This window comes from Sinocyclocheilus anshuiensis, unplaced genomic scaffold, assembly GCF_001515605.1.
Source record: "Sinocyclocheilus anshuiensis isolate Anshui unplaced genomic scaffold, SAMN03320099.WGS_v1.1 scaffold1635, whole genome shotgun sequence".
NCBI lineage: Eukaryota > Metazoa > Chordata > Actinopteri > Cypriniformes > Cyprinidae > Sinocyclocheilus > Sinocyclocheilus anshuiensis.
Window position 1 is genome coordinate 306,582 of NW_015549682.1, and position 17,997 is coordinate 324,578.

General features: G+C 34.6%; 1 protein-coding gene across 3 annotated transcripts; it reads right to left on the reverse strand.

Annotated features, from left to right (window-relative positions):
• Window positions 1–10,998: 10,998 nt before the first annotated feature.
• On the reverse strand, window positions 10,999–17,097 carry myl13 (myosin, light chain 13). 3 transcript variants are annotated; one of them, XM_016449692.1, is made up of 7 exons: window positions 16,919–17,097; window positions 14,862–14,889; window positions 13,108–13,257; window positions 12,795–12,968; window positions 11,817–11,894; window positions 11,471–11,503; window positions 10,999–11,162 (listed from the first exon to the last, which is right to left on the reverse strand). In XM_016449692.1, exons 1-6 carry the CDS (start codon window positions 17,018–17,020, stop codon window positions 11,475–11,477), a joined length of 561 nt encoding a protein of 186 aa, XP_016305178.1. In that variant the 5' UTR covers window positions 17,021–17,097; the 3' UTR covers window positions 10,999–11,162; window positions 11,471–11,474. The 3 variants fall into 3 exon arrangements, with proteins under 3 accessions (XP_016305178.1, XP_016305177.1, XP_016305176.1); XM_016449691.1 differs by lacking the exon at window positions 14,862–14,889 and adding an exon at window positions 14,505–14,532 and having other exon boundaries at window positions 11,000–11,246; XM_016449690.1 differs by having other exon boundaries at window positions 11,000–11,246.
• Window positions 17,098–17,997: the final 900 nt, after the last annotated feature.

Consider the following 17,997-nt stretch of genomic DNA (forward strand, 5'->3'; position numbering starts at 1 on the left):
TAAAACTAGACTAAAATGCTCAGACTTTTAGTTGACTAAAACTTGACTAGACTAAAAAGAGTATGAACGTGACTAAAACTAATAAAAACTAAAATGACAGTTTCACACAAAGACTAGACTAAAACTAAAATTAAAACAGGCCGCCAAAAACAACACTAGCTTCAACTTCATACAGTCTCATGAATATGCAATCATGTACAGGAGAGAAGCAGCTGAAGTCAAGATTATTACAAATCTTTTACAAAACGTATCAATTTGTTTTTTTGACTTTGCATTTAGAACACTTTGAACATACAGTATATAGCATGAGCCGTATGGGAACATTCTGTGATACTTTTGCACCTTTTTAAAGCTTGAATGTGGTCGCTGTTCACTGCCATTATCTGGACGAGTACAAGCAGGATATTTTTTCTTGTCCAGCCTTGGACTTCACTACCAAATCAAAACTGGCGAGCTGGACCACCCAACATTGTCCTGTGGCCCCAAGTGCTGTCTGCAAATAGGTAAACTGTATTTTTTTAATATAAAACTTTATTTATTTGTTTGTTTGTTTTTTATTAGTTAGTAGGTTTGCTACTGTGCTGAGTTTTTTTTTTTTCATTGAGAGATAAGGGCTGTGGTTCTGAGTCCAGCAGCTTTTCCACACTGATGTATTTCAGTCACCTTTTTTCTCAACATTTCTGGAATTTCGTTCACGGAGATAAGGGCTGTGGTTCTGAGTCCAGCAGCTTTTCCACACTGATATATTTCAGTCACCTTTTTTCTCAACATTTCTGGAATTTCGTTCACCTTTGGCATTACTGGGTGAGAGCTCTTAACCAACTTCGTGCTGTTGAAAAAGTTCAATTTAAGTGTTGATTTAATTGAACAGAGCCTGCAGTAATCAGGCCTAGTCAGGTTAGTCCAGCTCAATGCAGCTTCATAGATTTGAAAATTATGGGGTGTTTGCATGACACCGTTTTCGACTAAACACGGAAAACTTCCCATACAAAAATAAACCATGGTTTTTGAAAACAAATCCTTACTGTCTCTGTGTAAACTACAAAAACGTGAATTTGTGAAAACGGTGAGGTCATGTGCATACATATTGCGTGTTCAGGCCATAGGAATTTGACACTGCAGACGCGTAGTGTTTCTTTACAAAGTGACATTGCCATCTACTGGCCTGGCATGCATAATGCAGCATTTTTAGGCATTTTCACGGATCTGTGTGAACACGAGATCATTTTGACAATGTTGTTCAACAACTTTTCGAAAACGCAATGGGAAAACGTTTCTGTTTTTAGTACAAAATCTAGTCATCTTCAATCTTTTTAAAATGAGTAAAGGCTACATGAAGTTTGTCTTAAAGAACTTTAGCTCCTTTATGATGAAATATATATGATTATATAAGATAAAATATGAGATAAAATATATAAGGTTTTATTTCTCCTAGACTGTCTAATTTGCATGAAACTTGGTACCTACTGTATCACCTGTAGAGCCTCATGACAAAACGTTATCAAGGGTCAGGGGTCACCCATTTTTGCACATTGACCTATATCTTCCAAAAGCAATGTCCAAACTTAACAAAACTGGACACAATGAAGAGGACATACAGCAAATTCTGTCATTAGAGAGTTGTGTGTCAAATTCTGTCAATATAGAGTGCTACAGCTGAAAACACTTGCAACACCATAGCCATAGCATTAAATAAGTGTAAAATTAATTTTCTTCTTTTTTGGGTCATGCACTAACATAGTCTGACAATCACTTGGACAACTCAACAAACATGGCTGCCAGCAGTCAATCAAATTTCAGCAGCTAGTAATGTCAAATCAGAATGCCGACCATTATGAAAATGGACATATTCACAAGTAAAATGTAACAAATCTTCCGAAATCATATGCAACTTTATATTTTTGCTCTGTTCCATGCATGCTAAAGTCAAAGTAGTAGGAAATTTTTTCTGAATACTTGCATCAAGCCCTACATTTTTTGTCCCCATAATGTTTATCTGCCATTCTAACTTTTTCAAGAAACTCCTTCTAGTCCATTCATGAGATCTTCACCAAGCTTTGTACATGTCAGGTATGGATGTACCATTTCTGAAATATCAGTTATACCAATGGGAATGATGGATAAAGGCCAAAATATACTAATGTTCTCCACCAGAGGGAGCCACATTATAACTAATCCTTTGGGTCTCAAAGATTAAAATCAGTGTAAATGGTTTAATACACTGACTTGTAGTAAAAAAAAATTAATGAATGAATCTAGTTTTAGTTTCATCAATTTTAATTGTTTTTCAAAGAAATCTGTGATCTGCAAAATACTTAAGGATCATTTTTATAAATCCTAATGATATTGACAACACATTGTCTAGTTGCAAGACATGACTTAATGTATTGCTCTCCAATTAAAATCCACATTATTTGTCTCTTTTAAAATAATACAAAAAATAATACTTCCATAAAGACACACATAACTCATACTATATTGGAATAGTCATATGGCCATTGTATGTGTGTGTGTGTGTGTGTGTGTGTAATATATCTTTCATACATGTAAATAGAATTTATATGAGGAAAGACAGTATTTCATTTTCAAAGGAATTGATTCTTCAAACTCTGTGTGAAGCTTGATTTAGACAAGTGTTATTAAGGTCATTAATATGATTAAAATAATGGTGTTTTTCCAATTCTTTATCAACAGTGTACATTGATACGTGATTGTCATACCTTTGAATACAAATATGTAAAAACTAGTTGGTCAGATGAATTGTGTATAGATAATAGAGGGCGAACCTTTCTCCTCATGAATAATACTGTATATTTGCCAAAGACAAGAATACATTTTTGTATTTCATTTCATTTGAAATTCATTTTGTAGAATGTTTTAATATCATATTTTATATTTGTTTATTTGTGTGACTTTCTGCCTTGAAACTTTGTATATAATCTATTTTCTGTAATTGAATGAAAAAAGCCAAAATGCCTTAAAAGTGTGAAATAAACGTATGAGGATGTAAACAATGTACATAGACATTATAATCAGTGTTATTGCTCTGATTAAATATAAAACATTGCAAAAACTCAGAAAGAGCCTTTCTTGTCTCATGACACTTTAAAAACACTTGTGAGAACTGGTTATTACTTATTATATAAACTAAATGTCTTGAAAATATGCTTCAAATGTCTTCCATAGAAAATGTAATGTTGGGTTTCAGAAATCCCTGTTGTGTTGTTCAACTCAATAATCAGACTTTGTTGATGCTTTATCAACTTTAATTAACAACTCTCAACCGCATGCTCACTCACGTCTCTCTGATCTCATTCTCGTTCTGTTCTCGCGATAATCACTACACTACAATCCCAAATACAAGAACTGAATGCAAATAATTTTCACATGATATTACGCTCTGAAATGTCAAATTGACAGATTGTCACCAAACAGAGACAATTTCATTCTTTTAAGAAACATAAAGTGTACATCTACACTGTGACCTCAAATCAAAACAGTGATCTCAGCAGATGTACCAAATCCATTCACAATCTCACATTTTGGATATTAATACAGGTTTGTAAAAATACATTGAATAAAATAATAAGAACATCACATGCAGATGCTAGACACTGATGTATGCTGGGAGGACGAGTGTCAAGCTATGTAATTCCTAGCTGAGTTTTTCTTGGCCAGAAAGGAAATGAAGCATGAATTCATCCTTCATTCACCTTTTCTCTCACCATTAACAGGACATTTGACATATTTACTGGCTTGTGAAAACTACAGTTTGTACATGTTAATGCCAGCCATGTTCTGTAACAATAAAAGCAAGTGTGAATTTGTTTAAATACACTTCAGACATATCACTTAGAGTGTTTATAAGACACTTGAGAAGTTTATTGGATATTTTAACACTTTCTGGTTGGCAAAATTTAGCGTTATGGACTTTACATTTACATTTAGTCATTTAGCAGACGCTTTTATCCAAATGAGGACAATAGAAGCAATCAAAATCAACAAAAGAGCAATGATATGCAAGTGCTATGACAAGTCTCTTATCCATGCTAATAATAAATAAAAAGAAAACAGATATAATAGAAAAAGAATAGAGCAAGCTAGTGTTAGAGGCCTTTTTGAGGGGAACTGACTTCATACTGTACAGCTAAAAATCAACACCCATTTTGGTTGTCATTGCAAAAATGGTTCAGATAATGTAAGTTCTGAGGAAATGATACAGGGGCCACTTGGTTTGATATTTTGTTATCTGATGCAATAGCATCAATGTCCTCCATGGCTATATACAGCATTCACTGACAGCGTGTAAGCAGTAGAAGCTGGAGTTTGAAGCTATTTTAGTAGCAGAAGGCCACGGCATTGCCTGGAGAATGACTCATCCCTAGTGACCCAAACATACTGCAAAAACCCAACTGGATAGATTAAAAACTCTAGTGGATTAACTGACGAGACCCAGACTGCAGTGCAGAGCAAAAGCTCAATGACATCTGGGTACAGTTTTGTTAATATGACAGACAGAGACAGGCTTAGTCTCATATAGACTTCAAACATTTTGGCCAAATCCCAAACGTCAGTCTATGAACAAGATGGCATTTATGTTCATCTATGCTTATTTATGATTTGTTTTTTACACCTCAGCAAGCAGACAGATCATCTCTCTAATCCAATCACATGCACTTCAACATATTCACATTTGGACATATTTGGCGTCTTTGATGTCAAACCTGGCATGATGAATTTTAGCGCACAGAGTATGAACATGACGTGAAGGTGAGTAAAAGACTAGAGCATTTTCACTTTTGGTTGAACTAATTTACCTGTAACTGTCATTTTGTTGTGAATGCAGACAATGCAATGTCAGGTTAAATTGTCCAATCAAGAGTTATTTTATAATTTAGTGTTCATTTCATGTCCATTGGTGATAATTATACATTTTTTTCTAACAATTTTCGGTAACACTTATTCACTATTAACTACGACTTTTCCCTTAATAAATTCCTAATTTGCTGCTTGTTAATAGGTAGTAAGTTAGTTGTTAAATTTAGGTATTGGGTAGGATTAGGGATGTAGAATAAGGCATTAATATCAATATGTGCTTAATTATAAATAATAAATGGCTAATATTCTAGTAATATGCAACTAGTTAAGAGACCCTAAAGTAAAGTGTTACCCAATTTTCTTCAGAAATGTCATTTTTTACTAATTAAGAGAATGTATACATGTATTTTGCACACACTGTATTTCAGTTTACTTGAATATGCCTTAAATTGACTTAAAATTACAGTTATTGCAAAGTCTGCTTTTTTGCATTGAGTTTAAAATACTGAATAAAAATGTTAAAGTTAAGTTGTTTCTGCAATCAAAATACGTTAGATAAATAGATTGTTTAAATTAAAATTCCTTTTGAATAACAATATTTTGTTTTACTCGTGTCTACAAAAATGGTCAAATTAATTCAACAAACTCACCCTGAAAATTAAAAATAAAACCGTGTGACCAGCATCATGTCATTTTCTTCTGCAGTGGACATTTTGAACAATATTTTTTTCTGTATTTGATCTCCAGTGACCTATTGTCAAGGAGTATATTAATTGCCTGTCAACAATGTCGGGTACATTGATATTGTTTGCATTGTTTTTATGATTTTAATTCAAATAAATAGTACAATTTGAGGTGAAACTGATCAAGAAAATGACATTTGGTTGACCAGACAAGGCCTGTCATTGAAATTATGAGTCAAAATGGTACATTTTTTATTATGTTACCTGTAAACACATACAGTTGGTCTGTAACATAGTTAACAATCTCACCAGCAGGAAACATCCTTTTCTTTGTAATAACAAAATGATGTTTAGTGATTAAGCTTGGCAACTAGCAGATCTCAACTGAAACCAATAGTTGTTTTACTGAGAAAAGCAGATTGTTTTACACCTTTCTCCTGATGTGAAATGTACCCCAAATTATAGAATGCTGGCATGAAATCTCAAACATGAAACATCACTGATAAACACAATGCAGTTTGATACTCTCCACATCACTGCAGTTCTATTGTTTACATCATCTGTTTTTTTCCTAATGCACATCTTCCACTGACGGACACACAAAAGAGCGTTTATTCACTGTAATCCTGCCAGGCCTCAGGAAAGAAGGGCTAAAAGCCAGACTGCATTTTAGACATGCTTTTATACCTACTAAAGCAGAGATTTTAAAACTGTGGCATAAATCTGTGCTGCTAATAATCCCCATTTGCCAGACACACTGTAGGCCTCAAATACAAAGTCCCCAAGCATTGCCACATTGTTTTATCTGCAACGACAAGATACAAATCCAGGCCTTTGTTCATTTAATAGAATGTTTATATGCCATATTAGACTGGCTATCAACCGAAAGACCAAAGCGTGAAGGACACTTCCATGTGCGTTGAATGATGTGCTGACTTTGAGTGAAAATGCCAGTTCCCTTGATCACAGAGGAGCAGCCTGAGGTCTGACATAATGGAAACTAAGCTGTGAAATCGCAGGAATGAGCCAGAAGGACAGCACACTTTTGTGTGTTTGATGCAACATGGCTCTCATGCACAGAAGTCCCCATAGGAAAAATGTATTGCTTTTCCTAAGCTCAGGAGACTTAGATGAGATTCTCATATATCTCTCATTTTAGTATCAACCGTGTCTCAGATATTTCTCCTAAAAATCCTTAGGAGAAATGGAAGTAGACACAAATGAGACATGAGAAATTTCTGAAAGAAAGGAATCCAAAATGACAATGGGAGAGAAACGTGTGAGAAACACGGGAGATCTCTTTATTGTCTTGCTGTAATCTCTTGCAAGAGTCCATTATAAAAATGCTTTACTACTCAGAGGTTGCTGTTGCTTTTTTTTATTGCAATGGGTTTTTTCACCTTTAATGGTCAGGACAGTAGGAGTAGAGACAGAAAACAATTGGACAGTTGAACAGGAGCAGGAAAGTACCTTTAGCTGGGATTCGAACCCATGTTGTCTGAGGCACAGTTGTGCTTCACATCGATGTGCTGCCCACAAGGCTATGGCTCTGACAGTACATAAACATTGTCCTATAAAAAGTAACATTATCCTTATTTCATATTATTGTCTCATGAGACAAGTTTGAGAAGCAGGAGACTCAAGCAAAAATCTCCATTCGATCTTAAAGTAACCTCATTTCTGTCTAGGAGAAATATTTGAGATGTTAAAGAGATCTCACTTTTGATTTTTCTTTCCTATGAGTCACTAATGCATACACATCTACATTCTTATGTTTGTCACTGTCTGTAAAAGCACATTGTTAGTCCTTTCCAGAGCATCTTGGCAGTGGATTCTAGCTGTAAATATCAGGCAGTCGTTGCTCAAACCCTGACCCATTTCTGACCCATTAAAGGATGTAAACACAAGCAATAATCTATTATGATCAATCTTTTATGGTTGTTTTATTATATGATCTTTGTTTTATTTCAACTTGATTTTGAATGCATAAAAAGGCATGACCGTGGGGAAATTTATCTGGGGGCCGTCGCCTGACATTATTACTTAATTCTGGGAAAATCACGTTTCATGCAGTATATTTGACCATTTTTAATTTTTTGACAATACAATTTCAATTGATGTTAAACCTATTTTAAGTTCAGAATACTACAGAACAATTCGGGTTACACTGATGTCTTCTAAGGTGTTCTAAGGGCATTTTCTTTTCTTTTGCAATAATCATTTACAGAACCAGTTAGGCGTTTCTTGAGTCTCTAGTTTGTGTATGATGCATGTCTGCCATCTAGTGGCTAAATTAGAGAAGACAGACTCTCTCTCTCTCTCTCTCTCTGTCTCTCTCTCTCTGTCTCTCTCTCTCTCTCTCTCTCTCTCTCTATCTCTTAATATTTGTTTCCTCTTTTGAAGGTCATAGAAACGCTATCACAGTTTTTGTCTCTCTCTCTCTCTCTCTCTTGCTATCTCATTCAGATGAGCTTAATTGACATGAATGTGTGAAACAGCACAATGCTTCCAAAGTAATAAACAATAATATTACACAAACATATACATGCCCTTATTATTCATACACTGCCTTTCAAAAGATTTTTAATATTTTTAAGTCCCTTATGCTCATTAAGGCTGCATTTATTTGATTAAAAAATATAGAAAAAAAAACATTAATGTTGTGAAACATAATAACTGTTTGAATAACCGTTTTCTGTTTTAATATAGTATCAAATGTAATTTATTCCTGTGATGCAAAGCTGAATTTTCATCTGTCATTATCCATCAGCCATTCAGTGTCACACGATCCTTCAGAAATCATTCTAATATGCTGATTTATTATCAGTGTTGGAAACAGCTTTTGCGGCTTAATTTATATATATATATATATATATATGGAACCTATCATATTTTGATGAATAAAAAGTTAAAAACAACAGAATTTATTCAAAATAGAAATATTTTTATAACAATAAACATACACTACTGTTCAAAAGTCTGGGGTCAGTATATTAATTTTTCTTTCTTTCTTTTTTAAAGAAATTAATAGTTGTATTCGGCAAGGATGTATTAAACTGATAAAATGGTATATGTTATCACAATCAAGTAAATGTTTGCAGAGTGCAGTAATAAAGGGCAAAGAGGGTTCAGATGGCACACTGTGCTGCCAGGTAGATACACTTTTCCTTCTCTCCCAAAATACAGGAGAGTTTGTCTGTGTGTCTCGCCTGCTGGAATTCAGCGTTCCTGATGTTCTTATATTTGCTGCTCTCTGTGGGGAAGTACAGCTCGTCCTCTGTGCAGTGTGAAGACAGTCTGTGTGTTGAGATGGGCTGACAGCAGCAGAAATGGAGATCCTGAGAGTTCAGACTGTTTCTCTGACTGTAGTCTTTAATACTATTCAGATAAAGGTGCCAATTTATAGCCAGACTTTATTCTGTGAAAGTATGTCAGTTTTGTTTCCAGTCAAGACTTGGAGAAGCTTGTTCATGCCTTTATCACCAGCAGGGTGGACTATTGTAATGGTCTCCTCACGGCCTTCCCAAGAAGACCATTAGACAGCTGCAGCTCATCCAGAACGCTGCTGCCAGGATTCTGACCAGAACCAGAAAATCTGAGCATATCACACCAGTCCTCAGCTCCTTACACTGACTTCCAGTTATATTTAGGATTGATTTTAAAGTACTTTTACTTGTTTATAAATCACTCAATGGCCTGGGACCTAAACACATTGCAGATATGCTCACTGAATATAAACCTAACAGAGCACTCAGATCATTAGGATCGAGTCAGTTAGAAATACCAAGCGTTCACACAAAACAAGGGGAGTCTGCTTTCAGCTATTACGCAGCTGGAACCAGCTTCCAGAAGAGATCAGATGTGCTAAAACATTAGCCACATTTAAATCCAGACTCAAAACTCATATGTTTAGCTGGTCATTTGTTGAATGAGCACTGTGCTACGTCCAAACTGATTGCACTGTATTTTATGTATAATAATTTCCTATTCGTAACTGTTTTAATTCATTTTAAATCAAAATGTAAATAATTTTAAAAGTTTTTAAATTCCTTGTTTTTATTGTTGTGATTTTTTTTAATGATTATTTTAATTCCTTTTATGTGAAGCACTTTGAATTACCATTGTGTATGAAATGTGCTATATAAATAACCTTGCCTTGCCTAAATAATGGACATTTAATGCAAAAATAAACAGAATCACTCAGTTCATTAAAAAAGTGGCAAAAATTGCCCATTCAACATGTTTCTTTTTGGATGTCAGTAGGCTAAACGATCAGTAGGCTATATGTGTGAGGTACACTCTTAAAAATAAAGGTGCTTCACGATGCCATAGAAGAACCTTTTTGTCTAAAAGGTTCCATAAAGAACCTTTAACATCTGAAGAACCTTTCTGTTTGACAAAAGGTTCTTTGTGGCGAAAGAAGGTTCTTCAGATTATAAAAAGGTAAGAAAGAGATGGTTCTTTAAAGAACCTTTGACTGAATGGTTCTTTGTGGAACCAAAAATGGTTCTTCTATGGCATCGCTCGAAGAACCTTTTGAAGCACCTTTATTTTTAAGAGTGTAAGAGCTATATAAGTCGAAGGTTTTCATAGGAAGGATAGATACAAAAAAGGAGGAGTTTTATAAATATCAATGCCAAAGGGATCAGGAGATATACAATGCATTGCTAAATTGTGCATTAGCAAAAAAAAAAAAAAAATTCTCAAAGATATTGCCTTGAAAAGAGGTATAAGAACATCTAAATGAAAATATGAGGCTACGGTGTGTTTATTTGTTAATCTATTCAACTTCGAAGAATATGCATTATAAGAACAGTACAAAACAGAATATCTGACAATAAACTTAGAAGTTTGACCATATTTGATCTCAATTCCTTTTCCATTTGTACATTTTGAAATGCATCAGACACTGTATTCCATATGTGTTGCGATCTTCATAGACTGAGATGTCTTTTAGAGAATATTTTTGAGGTTTTTGGCAGGATTTCTCCAAAATTTGTGCACTTTTTTAATCTATCTATCTATCTATCTATCTATCTATCTATCTATCTATCTATCTATCTATCTATCTATCTATCCATCCATCCATCCATCCATCCATCCATCTAGAGCAACTAGCGCCTGCTCAGGACCAGCTTAAACCAGCTCAAACCAGCAGCCATGCTTCAAAACATACTTTACCTAACCAGCATATGCTGTTTTTTTTTTCAACAGGGAGTAGGCTTGCTAGGAAAAAGGTGAACATTCACATGCTATTTAAAGCAAATCTCAGCACCAGAGTCTAGTTTGTTGTCTTGTTTTGTTTACTGGTTGTGTCAGTAAGCACTCCACCGAGGCAGGGCATCGTCATCAACAGACAGCCTGCTATAGACTATTATTTTAGTGAAAACATGTCAAAGCCACCCATGTCATTATCTCCCACACATCACACCTCTAAACGCAGACATTCCAGAACAAGTGATAGTTTCAGTGAAATGTATAGGATTCAGAGAGAGGAGGCTGTTTAAACCAAGCGTGACATTTATTAAACTTTTTTTTGTATTGACGAACAGTTATGATGATGGAATCATTTAGGCGTAACAGACTGAGGAGCCACACAAAACGGAACGTTTGAGAGAGAGTTGGAGACAGTGAGGACAGTGGACCAATGGCAGGAAACACCTGTGTGGGTTTTAATTTAAAAAAGCACAACGATGAAATAAAATCGACATTATGTTGTATCCTCATTTGAATGGTCTTGATGATCTGAAGAAAAGGAAAATAAAATAAAAATCAACAATCGACTCTAATGATAATTTACAGTGCACATGCATCAAAATGAGAATCAAAGTGCTTTATAGAGTGACATGATTTGAATTTAACACCTAGTGATGAATGCACACTGAAACAACATATCAAAATATAAATAAATAAACAGATCAATCAATAATGCACTGAAGACAAAGTGGGAAAAGAGTGGTTTGTTGTACCTGTTCAGCCAGCCATGATGTGCTTTACAAAAGCTGTGGGGGAAAATAAAAATCAATATTCCATGCTAATGCATATTTAGTTTATACTATTCTGAGCCCAATAGACATCCAAATTCAAAAATTGTACTAGATGAGACAACACTGCCATCTAAACAATCTCATTCTGATTAGAGATCAAATATTTTTTTCTAATTTCACTTCTACTGCATAGACATGAACTGTGATTTTATCAGCTGTTGATGACAGATGATGATTTATAAGGTAGCACATATTACTGGACACACTGCCATTGAATGAAACAGCTGAACAGCAGGTGATGGAGGTGTAAAAGTGTGTACAAACTCACCTTCGTAGTTTATACAGCCATTCGCATCCTCCTGCCCAGCCATCAGCTGCTCAACCTCATCCTCCTTCATCTTCTCACCTGCAGAGAAGACACGTTTCACAGTGCTCTACATGTATGCAGGATTGGCTTCTTGTGACCATTCTGCGTGATTATAAAGTGTCAGTTGCTAGTCTGATGCTAATGTATTCCTAGAGTTGAGGTATGTTCACATTTGTAGTTATGGGGTATTTGTTTAAACTGTACAGTTAAAACTGTAGTGCTGTCTCTTGTTTATGCTGAGTATTATATATATATGCCTATATATGTATATGCCATATATATATAAATATGCCTCTTATATTTTATATATATGAGAGAGAGAGAGAGAGAGAGAGCGTTTTAAGGATACTACTACTACTACTACTAATAATAATAATAATCATGAGACAAAAATATTTTGAGTATGAGTATCTAATACATACCTATAATTGCCAAGGATTATTTTAGTTTAACTAACTAACTAACTAACTGGCTAAATAAATAAATAGTTAAATAAATAAATAAATACATATTGTTTTATTTAGTAACTAACTAACTAAATAAATAAATAGATAGATAAATAAATAAATAAATAAATAAATAAATATTGTTTTATTTAGTAAATAAAATGAGCATTAACTGAAATGAAGTAAAATATAAACAGCTTTTTTTTCCAAGGCAACATTTCTAATTTTAATTTAATTTAATTTGTATGAAAATAACTTTAAAAATAAATAAATAAATAAAATATACAACAAAAACATAAAAATAAAAATAGAATAACAACATACAATATAAAAATAAATAATAATTTAAAACTATAATGGTATCACGATTTTACAGTGACAGAACCCAAGCTTAATGCTAAAAAAGTACTTCCAAGAATTTACCACAGGAATTTGCAAATACAAAAGAATATTAAATGAGTTTATAATAATTATGTTCGATGTTGAAGCTTACCCAGGGTAGCGAGGACGTGTCTGAGTTCAGCACCCATCACTGTTCCATTGCCCTCTTTGTCAAACACTCTCAGGCCCTCAACGAAGTCTTCAAAGGTGCCGCGGTCTTTAGCCTTGCAGATGTGTTGATGTATGGGCAGGAACTGTTCAAAATCCAGCATCTTCACTTGCATTTCTGCCAACAAAAGAAGCCAGATGTATCTGTGTGGCATGTTCGGGCTTAACAGTGTGGCTCTAGGCATTTGAGAGCGGGCAGACGTGTTCATTTTAGATTAATATACCGTGGAGGTCCGAGGGATGGATTCTGGTCTCACCTTCAGCTTTGGGTTTGCCTAACACGTGCATAACTTCAGCGTTGGTGGGGTTCTGACCCAAAGCCCGGATCAGATCACCACACTGAGCGTAGGTGATTTTCATCTCGTTGGTTGGCGTCCTGTCAAACAGTTGGAACGCATCCTTGAAATCTGCAGAGAAAAAGACAGTCAGACTTGATTTTCTCACACTCCAACAGACATTAAACCTCTATGATGCCCATGCTTTAGATCACTGGCAGTTTGAAGTCTCTGTTAGATCTCTGTCCTGGAAATACAGTGTTGAGTTTTTCACTTTTTGCCAAAATCAAAACTATGTGAATGATCTGCTGTGGTGACCCCTGTATGAGTTTCTTTCTTCTGTTCAACACAAAGGAGGATATTTGGAAGAATGTTGGTAACCGAACAGCTGACGGTAGCCATTGAGTTCCATATTGTGGCTAAGTCAATGGCTACTGTCAACTGCTTGGTTACCAACATTCTTCAAAACTAACGGCATGATTTGTATAATCTTAAAACTATATATTTCTGCCATATGGACATTACTTTGACACCTCTGATAACATATCACTCATAACTGTAATGTATAAACATTAATTTTCTACAAAGTTGCTTCGAAATTATATATTTATCAGTATTTGTAAGGTGCTAACTCATGCAAAGACATTTTTATGCATTGATTTTTTTATAGTATATAGTATATATACAGTAATATAAAATTGTAGTATTATTTTGGCTATGGCATTTAAAAATAACCATGAAAATGATGTAAAAGTAAATTGCATAAGACATTAAGACTTGTTTTGAAAAAAAATATTTGAATAAAATTTCCTGAAATTGTTTTTTGTTTCTTGTATCAAGCATAAATCTAAAATCTAAAAAGTGTTTTTTTGTTTGTTATAAACATTAATTTTCTACAAAGTTGCTTTGAAATTATATATTTATCAGTATTTGTAAGGTGCTAACTCATGCAAAGACATTTTTATGCATTGATTTTTTATAGTATATAGTATATATACAGTAATATAAAATTGTAGTATTATTTTGGCTATGGCATTTAAAAATAACCATGAAAATGATGTAAAAGTAAATTGCATAAGACATTAAGACTTGTTTTGAAAAAAAATATTTGAATAAAATTTCCTGAAATTGTTTTTTGTTTCTTGTATCAAGCATAAATCTAAAATCTAAAAAGTGTTTTTTTGTTTGTTTGTTTTTTTTAATTTGTTTAGGTATTTTTACTACAAGTAACATAATAACATAACAAAAATGCTGAATCAGATTTTATTTATTTATTTATTTGCAGTGTACACAATAGCAGTGTAATTACAGTGTTATTTGCTGTAAATATCCTTTTTGAGCTAAAGTAATTTTGAAATGCATACAAAAATCTCACTTACCCTCAAGCTGCTCAGCAGTGAATTCGATCTGCCAAGAGATAATAAAAAAAATAAAAAAAAATCAATAATAAATAATAAAAAAATATTTGAATAAAATTTCCTGAAATTGTTTTTTGTTTCTTGTATCAAGCATAAATCTAAAATCTAAAAAGTGTTTTTTTGTTTGTTTGCTTTTTTAAATTTGTTTAGGTATTTTTACTACAAGTAACATAATAACATAACAAAAATGCTGAATAAGATTTTATTTATTTATTTATTTGCAGTGTACACAATAGCAGTGTAATTACAGTGTTATTTGCTGTAAATATCCTTTTTGAGCTAAAGTAATTTTGAAATGCATACAAAAATCTCACTTACCCTCAAGCTGCTCAGCAGTGAATTCGATCTGCCAAGAGATAAAAAAAAAAATAAAAAAAAATCAATAATAAATAATCATGCAAAACGCTGAAGTTTAATAAATCACATACAAGACTACAATGGGACTGCATGTTGAAAATGTGATTATTAATGTTTAGGTGCTATTTGTCCTTCAGGGCATGTCCCATCCTCCGGACACACATGCGGCTGACAAATGTCTGCACACTTCTCCGGCTCTGGTTACTCAAACTCAATCCTGTTTGTCCTGGGACTCATTGTCCAAAAGAATTTATGAGCAACCTTGAGCCAGAGGGTGCGTGTGGCCCTGCGGGTGTAAACCCAATACCCCTTTTGTCATTATAGTGCAAAGTTATATTAGACAGCGATTGAAGGCTGCAAATGCATGACACTGACAAGATGCTTTTTATGGCCTTAGGAAATGGGAACATGCCAAATAATGAAACCGTTACTTTGCAACATAACAATGCAACTACATTTTCAAAGACATAACTCTGCATTTTGTCCATAGATGCTGAATCGTTAATGCATATTGTTAATGCATATTGCCCACCGAAACATCACAAAAACAATGCCACTGGATGCATGAAATTACCATAAATGATGATTCTCAGTAATCAGAGCTCATTAGAAATACAGCATCTGTTCTAGCTGAATGCCATGCTTTATGTTTTCAACAGAATCTGTAGAAATCGTGAATCTGTGAAGGCTTCAGAATGAACAATTCCATAAGTTTGGGTGGTCCGTTCTGGAGCAGCGTAATCAAAATCACATTGTGTGTGGCCTAAACCTCAATGGTTTGGAACACGTATTATGGCCTCTCCTAACCCCAAAATTTCAGAGTATGGAAATGGGTTGTAGAGTGGCAATGTTGACCACTAAAATATCTCCTCTGAAACTTGAGCTTTCCTGTCAATTACACTAGGAAATCCAAATATTTCTTGACTTGCAAAAAAAACGAAAGGTTCGGAAAGTGATACACCACTGGGTATTATGTTGTATTTATATGTTTTGTGTTTAAATACGTGGAACTTCTGCGAGTTGCTAAAACATTTGGATTTGGGAAAGACAGAATGCCGAATTCTCAGACAATAGTCAAACAAACACTGACAATTGTTTAGTTCAAGCAAATGGCTTTTCAAATCAGTTCTGAGCTCTGCAGATTAAACAAATATGTGCACAGCACACTGCCAAGCAGTGACGGTGGAAGATAGCATTTGTAGATGCTTAGCCAATGATTCTGCAGGTTGTTCTTTTGGATGCATTACACCCTCTACATTAAATGGTGTCTCTGAAGTTGCTTAAAATAGCTCATGGACATCAATGAAAGCAACAAGAGCGTAGCAGTTGTCTGTGAGAAGGTAACATTTGTCATCAGGACATTCATAGTAGACTGATGTCAAGATACTATACATTCTTAAAAACAGAACAGAGTTTTCGCAGTGATGCCATAGAAGAACCATATTTGTTTCCTAATAGAACCTTTTAGTGAGCTAAAAAAAAGAAATAAAAATTCTTAGCGTGAAGCATATTTTAATATTCTAAAGAACCTTTTGTGCAATATAAAGATTCCATGGATCTTAAAGGTTCTTCATGGAACCATGTATGCCAATAAAGAACTTTGTAATCTAGAATTAATCAAACAAACAGAGCCCAATCAATTGCAAGAAAGTGCCTTGAAGTCTTTGGTCTGAAGTAGCAGGAATGATAGCACAACTACATTTTCATTTTCTCTTGGTCTTCATCTTAACTAATAGGGAAACAGAAGACACATTGCTCAGTGTAAACCAAACGGACCAGTGGTCACATTGACATTAGTCAGACTAGACACCATATTCAATTTGATAGAAATGCACCTGAACAGTTTTAAGTCTAAAATGTTCACAATATTTAAATTGGAAGTTCTATTTCCATTCGTTGGCATCTAAATGCTCCACATTAAGGTGCAAGCCACTGATGGGTTGCAGTCGTCCCTGACTAAGTGAATAGATTTCAAGTCCATCTCTTGCAGTGGATCTCAACAACTTAGATGTTAGTACCTGGACTTCAGCTGGGTTAAACTCTGGCTCCTTGGGGGGCTCTGGCTCTGGAGGCTTGGGTGCAGCTGCTGGTTTGGGCTCTTCCTTCTTCTTGGGGGCCATGGTGATGGTTACGATGCAACACAGAGGGACGGAGACAGCACAGGGTCAGACACGCTCTGGGTACAAGACTCCATGCTGACAGAGGGCACTTTATCCTCGGGCTGACAGGTATGTCCTGCCCCCTTTTGTCCCAGAAAGGTGCCAAATACAAAGAGGAATGCCGTAAAAGGACATGGCCAATGGCTTCTATTTGAGACACATTATCCTCTCACAACAGACGCTCTCGTCCATCTGTACTGGCCGTAGGGACAAAAGAGTTTGTTCATTTAGCTAGAAACCTGGGATTTTGGTCATTTTTACAGCTACAGTGAAAGATACATGAGGTTACTGCCTGTCATTCAGAGTCAGGCTTGTATTTGTACTTGTACATTTTTCAAGCTGTTCAGGGATAAATTGGAACACCAGGGTGTTATTCCAAAATATTCAATTCAATCATGCATATTTCTATTTAAAAGCCTAATCACTAAAATATTTATGAGGCTCCTAATGTCATAGAATGCAAAGATATGGACATACATCCCTTACTATATATGTGACCCTGGAGCACAAAAGCAGTCTTAAGTCGCTGGGGTATATTTGTAGCAATAGCCAAAAAAACATTGTATGGGTCAAAATTATCGATTTTTCTTTTATGCCAAAAATTATTAGGATATTAAGATTAATTTTTTTAATTCAACGTGACTCATGAAAGTCATATTATAAGCTCAGTAATCCTGGAGCTTTTTTCACTGAAAGGCACAATCCATTCATAATGTAATTATAAATAAAATGTTTATATTACATTTATATTTAGTCATTTTGCAGATGCTTTTATCCAAAGCGACTTACAATTGGGGAATACATAAAGCGATTCTTCTTAAGGAGGCAAACAGACACAGGAAGTGCTCGTTATACCAAGTTTTAGGCATTTTTCAAATAAGTACAAGCTAGACTGGGAAGGAATAAATAAAGAGAAAGACAAAGTTTTTTTTTTTTTT

Bases quoted from the DNA above. Each gene is read 5' to 3' on its own strand.
- myl13 (XM_016449692.1), bottom strand. From the start codon at position 17,020: ATGGCCCCCAAGAAGAAGGAAGAGCCCAAACCAGCAGCTGCACCCAAG. The intron at 14,890-16,918 runs GTACTAACATCT...ATCTCTTGGCAG, and splicing joins TTAACCCAGCTGAAGTCCAG to ATCGAATTCACTGCTGAGCA. The intron at 12,969-13,107 runs GTGAGACCAGAA...TTTTGTTGGCAG, and splicing joins AGGCAAACCCAAAGCTGAAG to AAATGCAAGTGAAGATGCTG.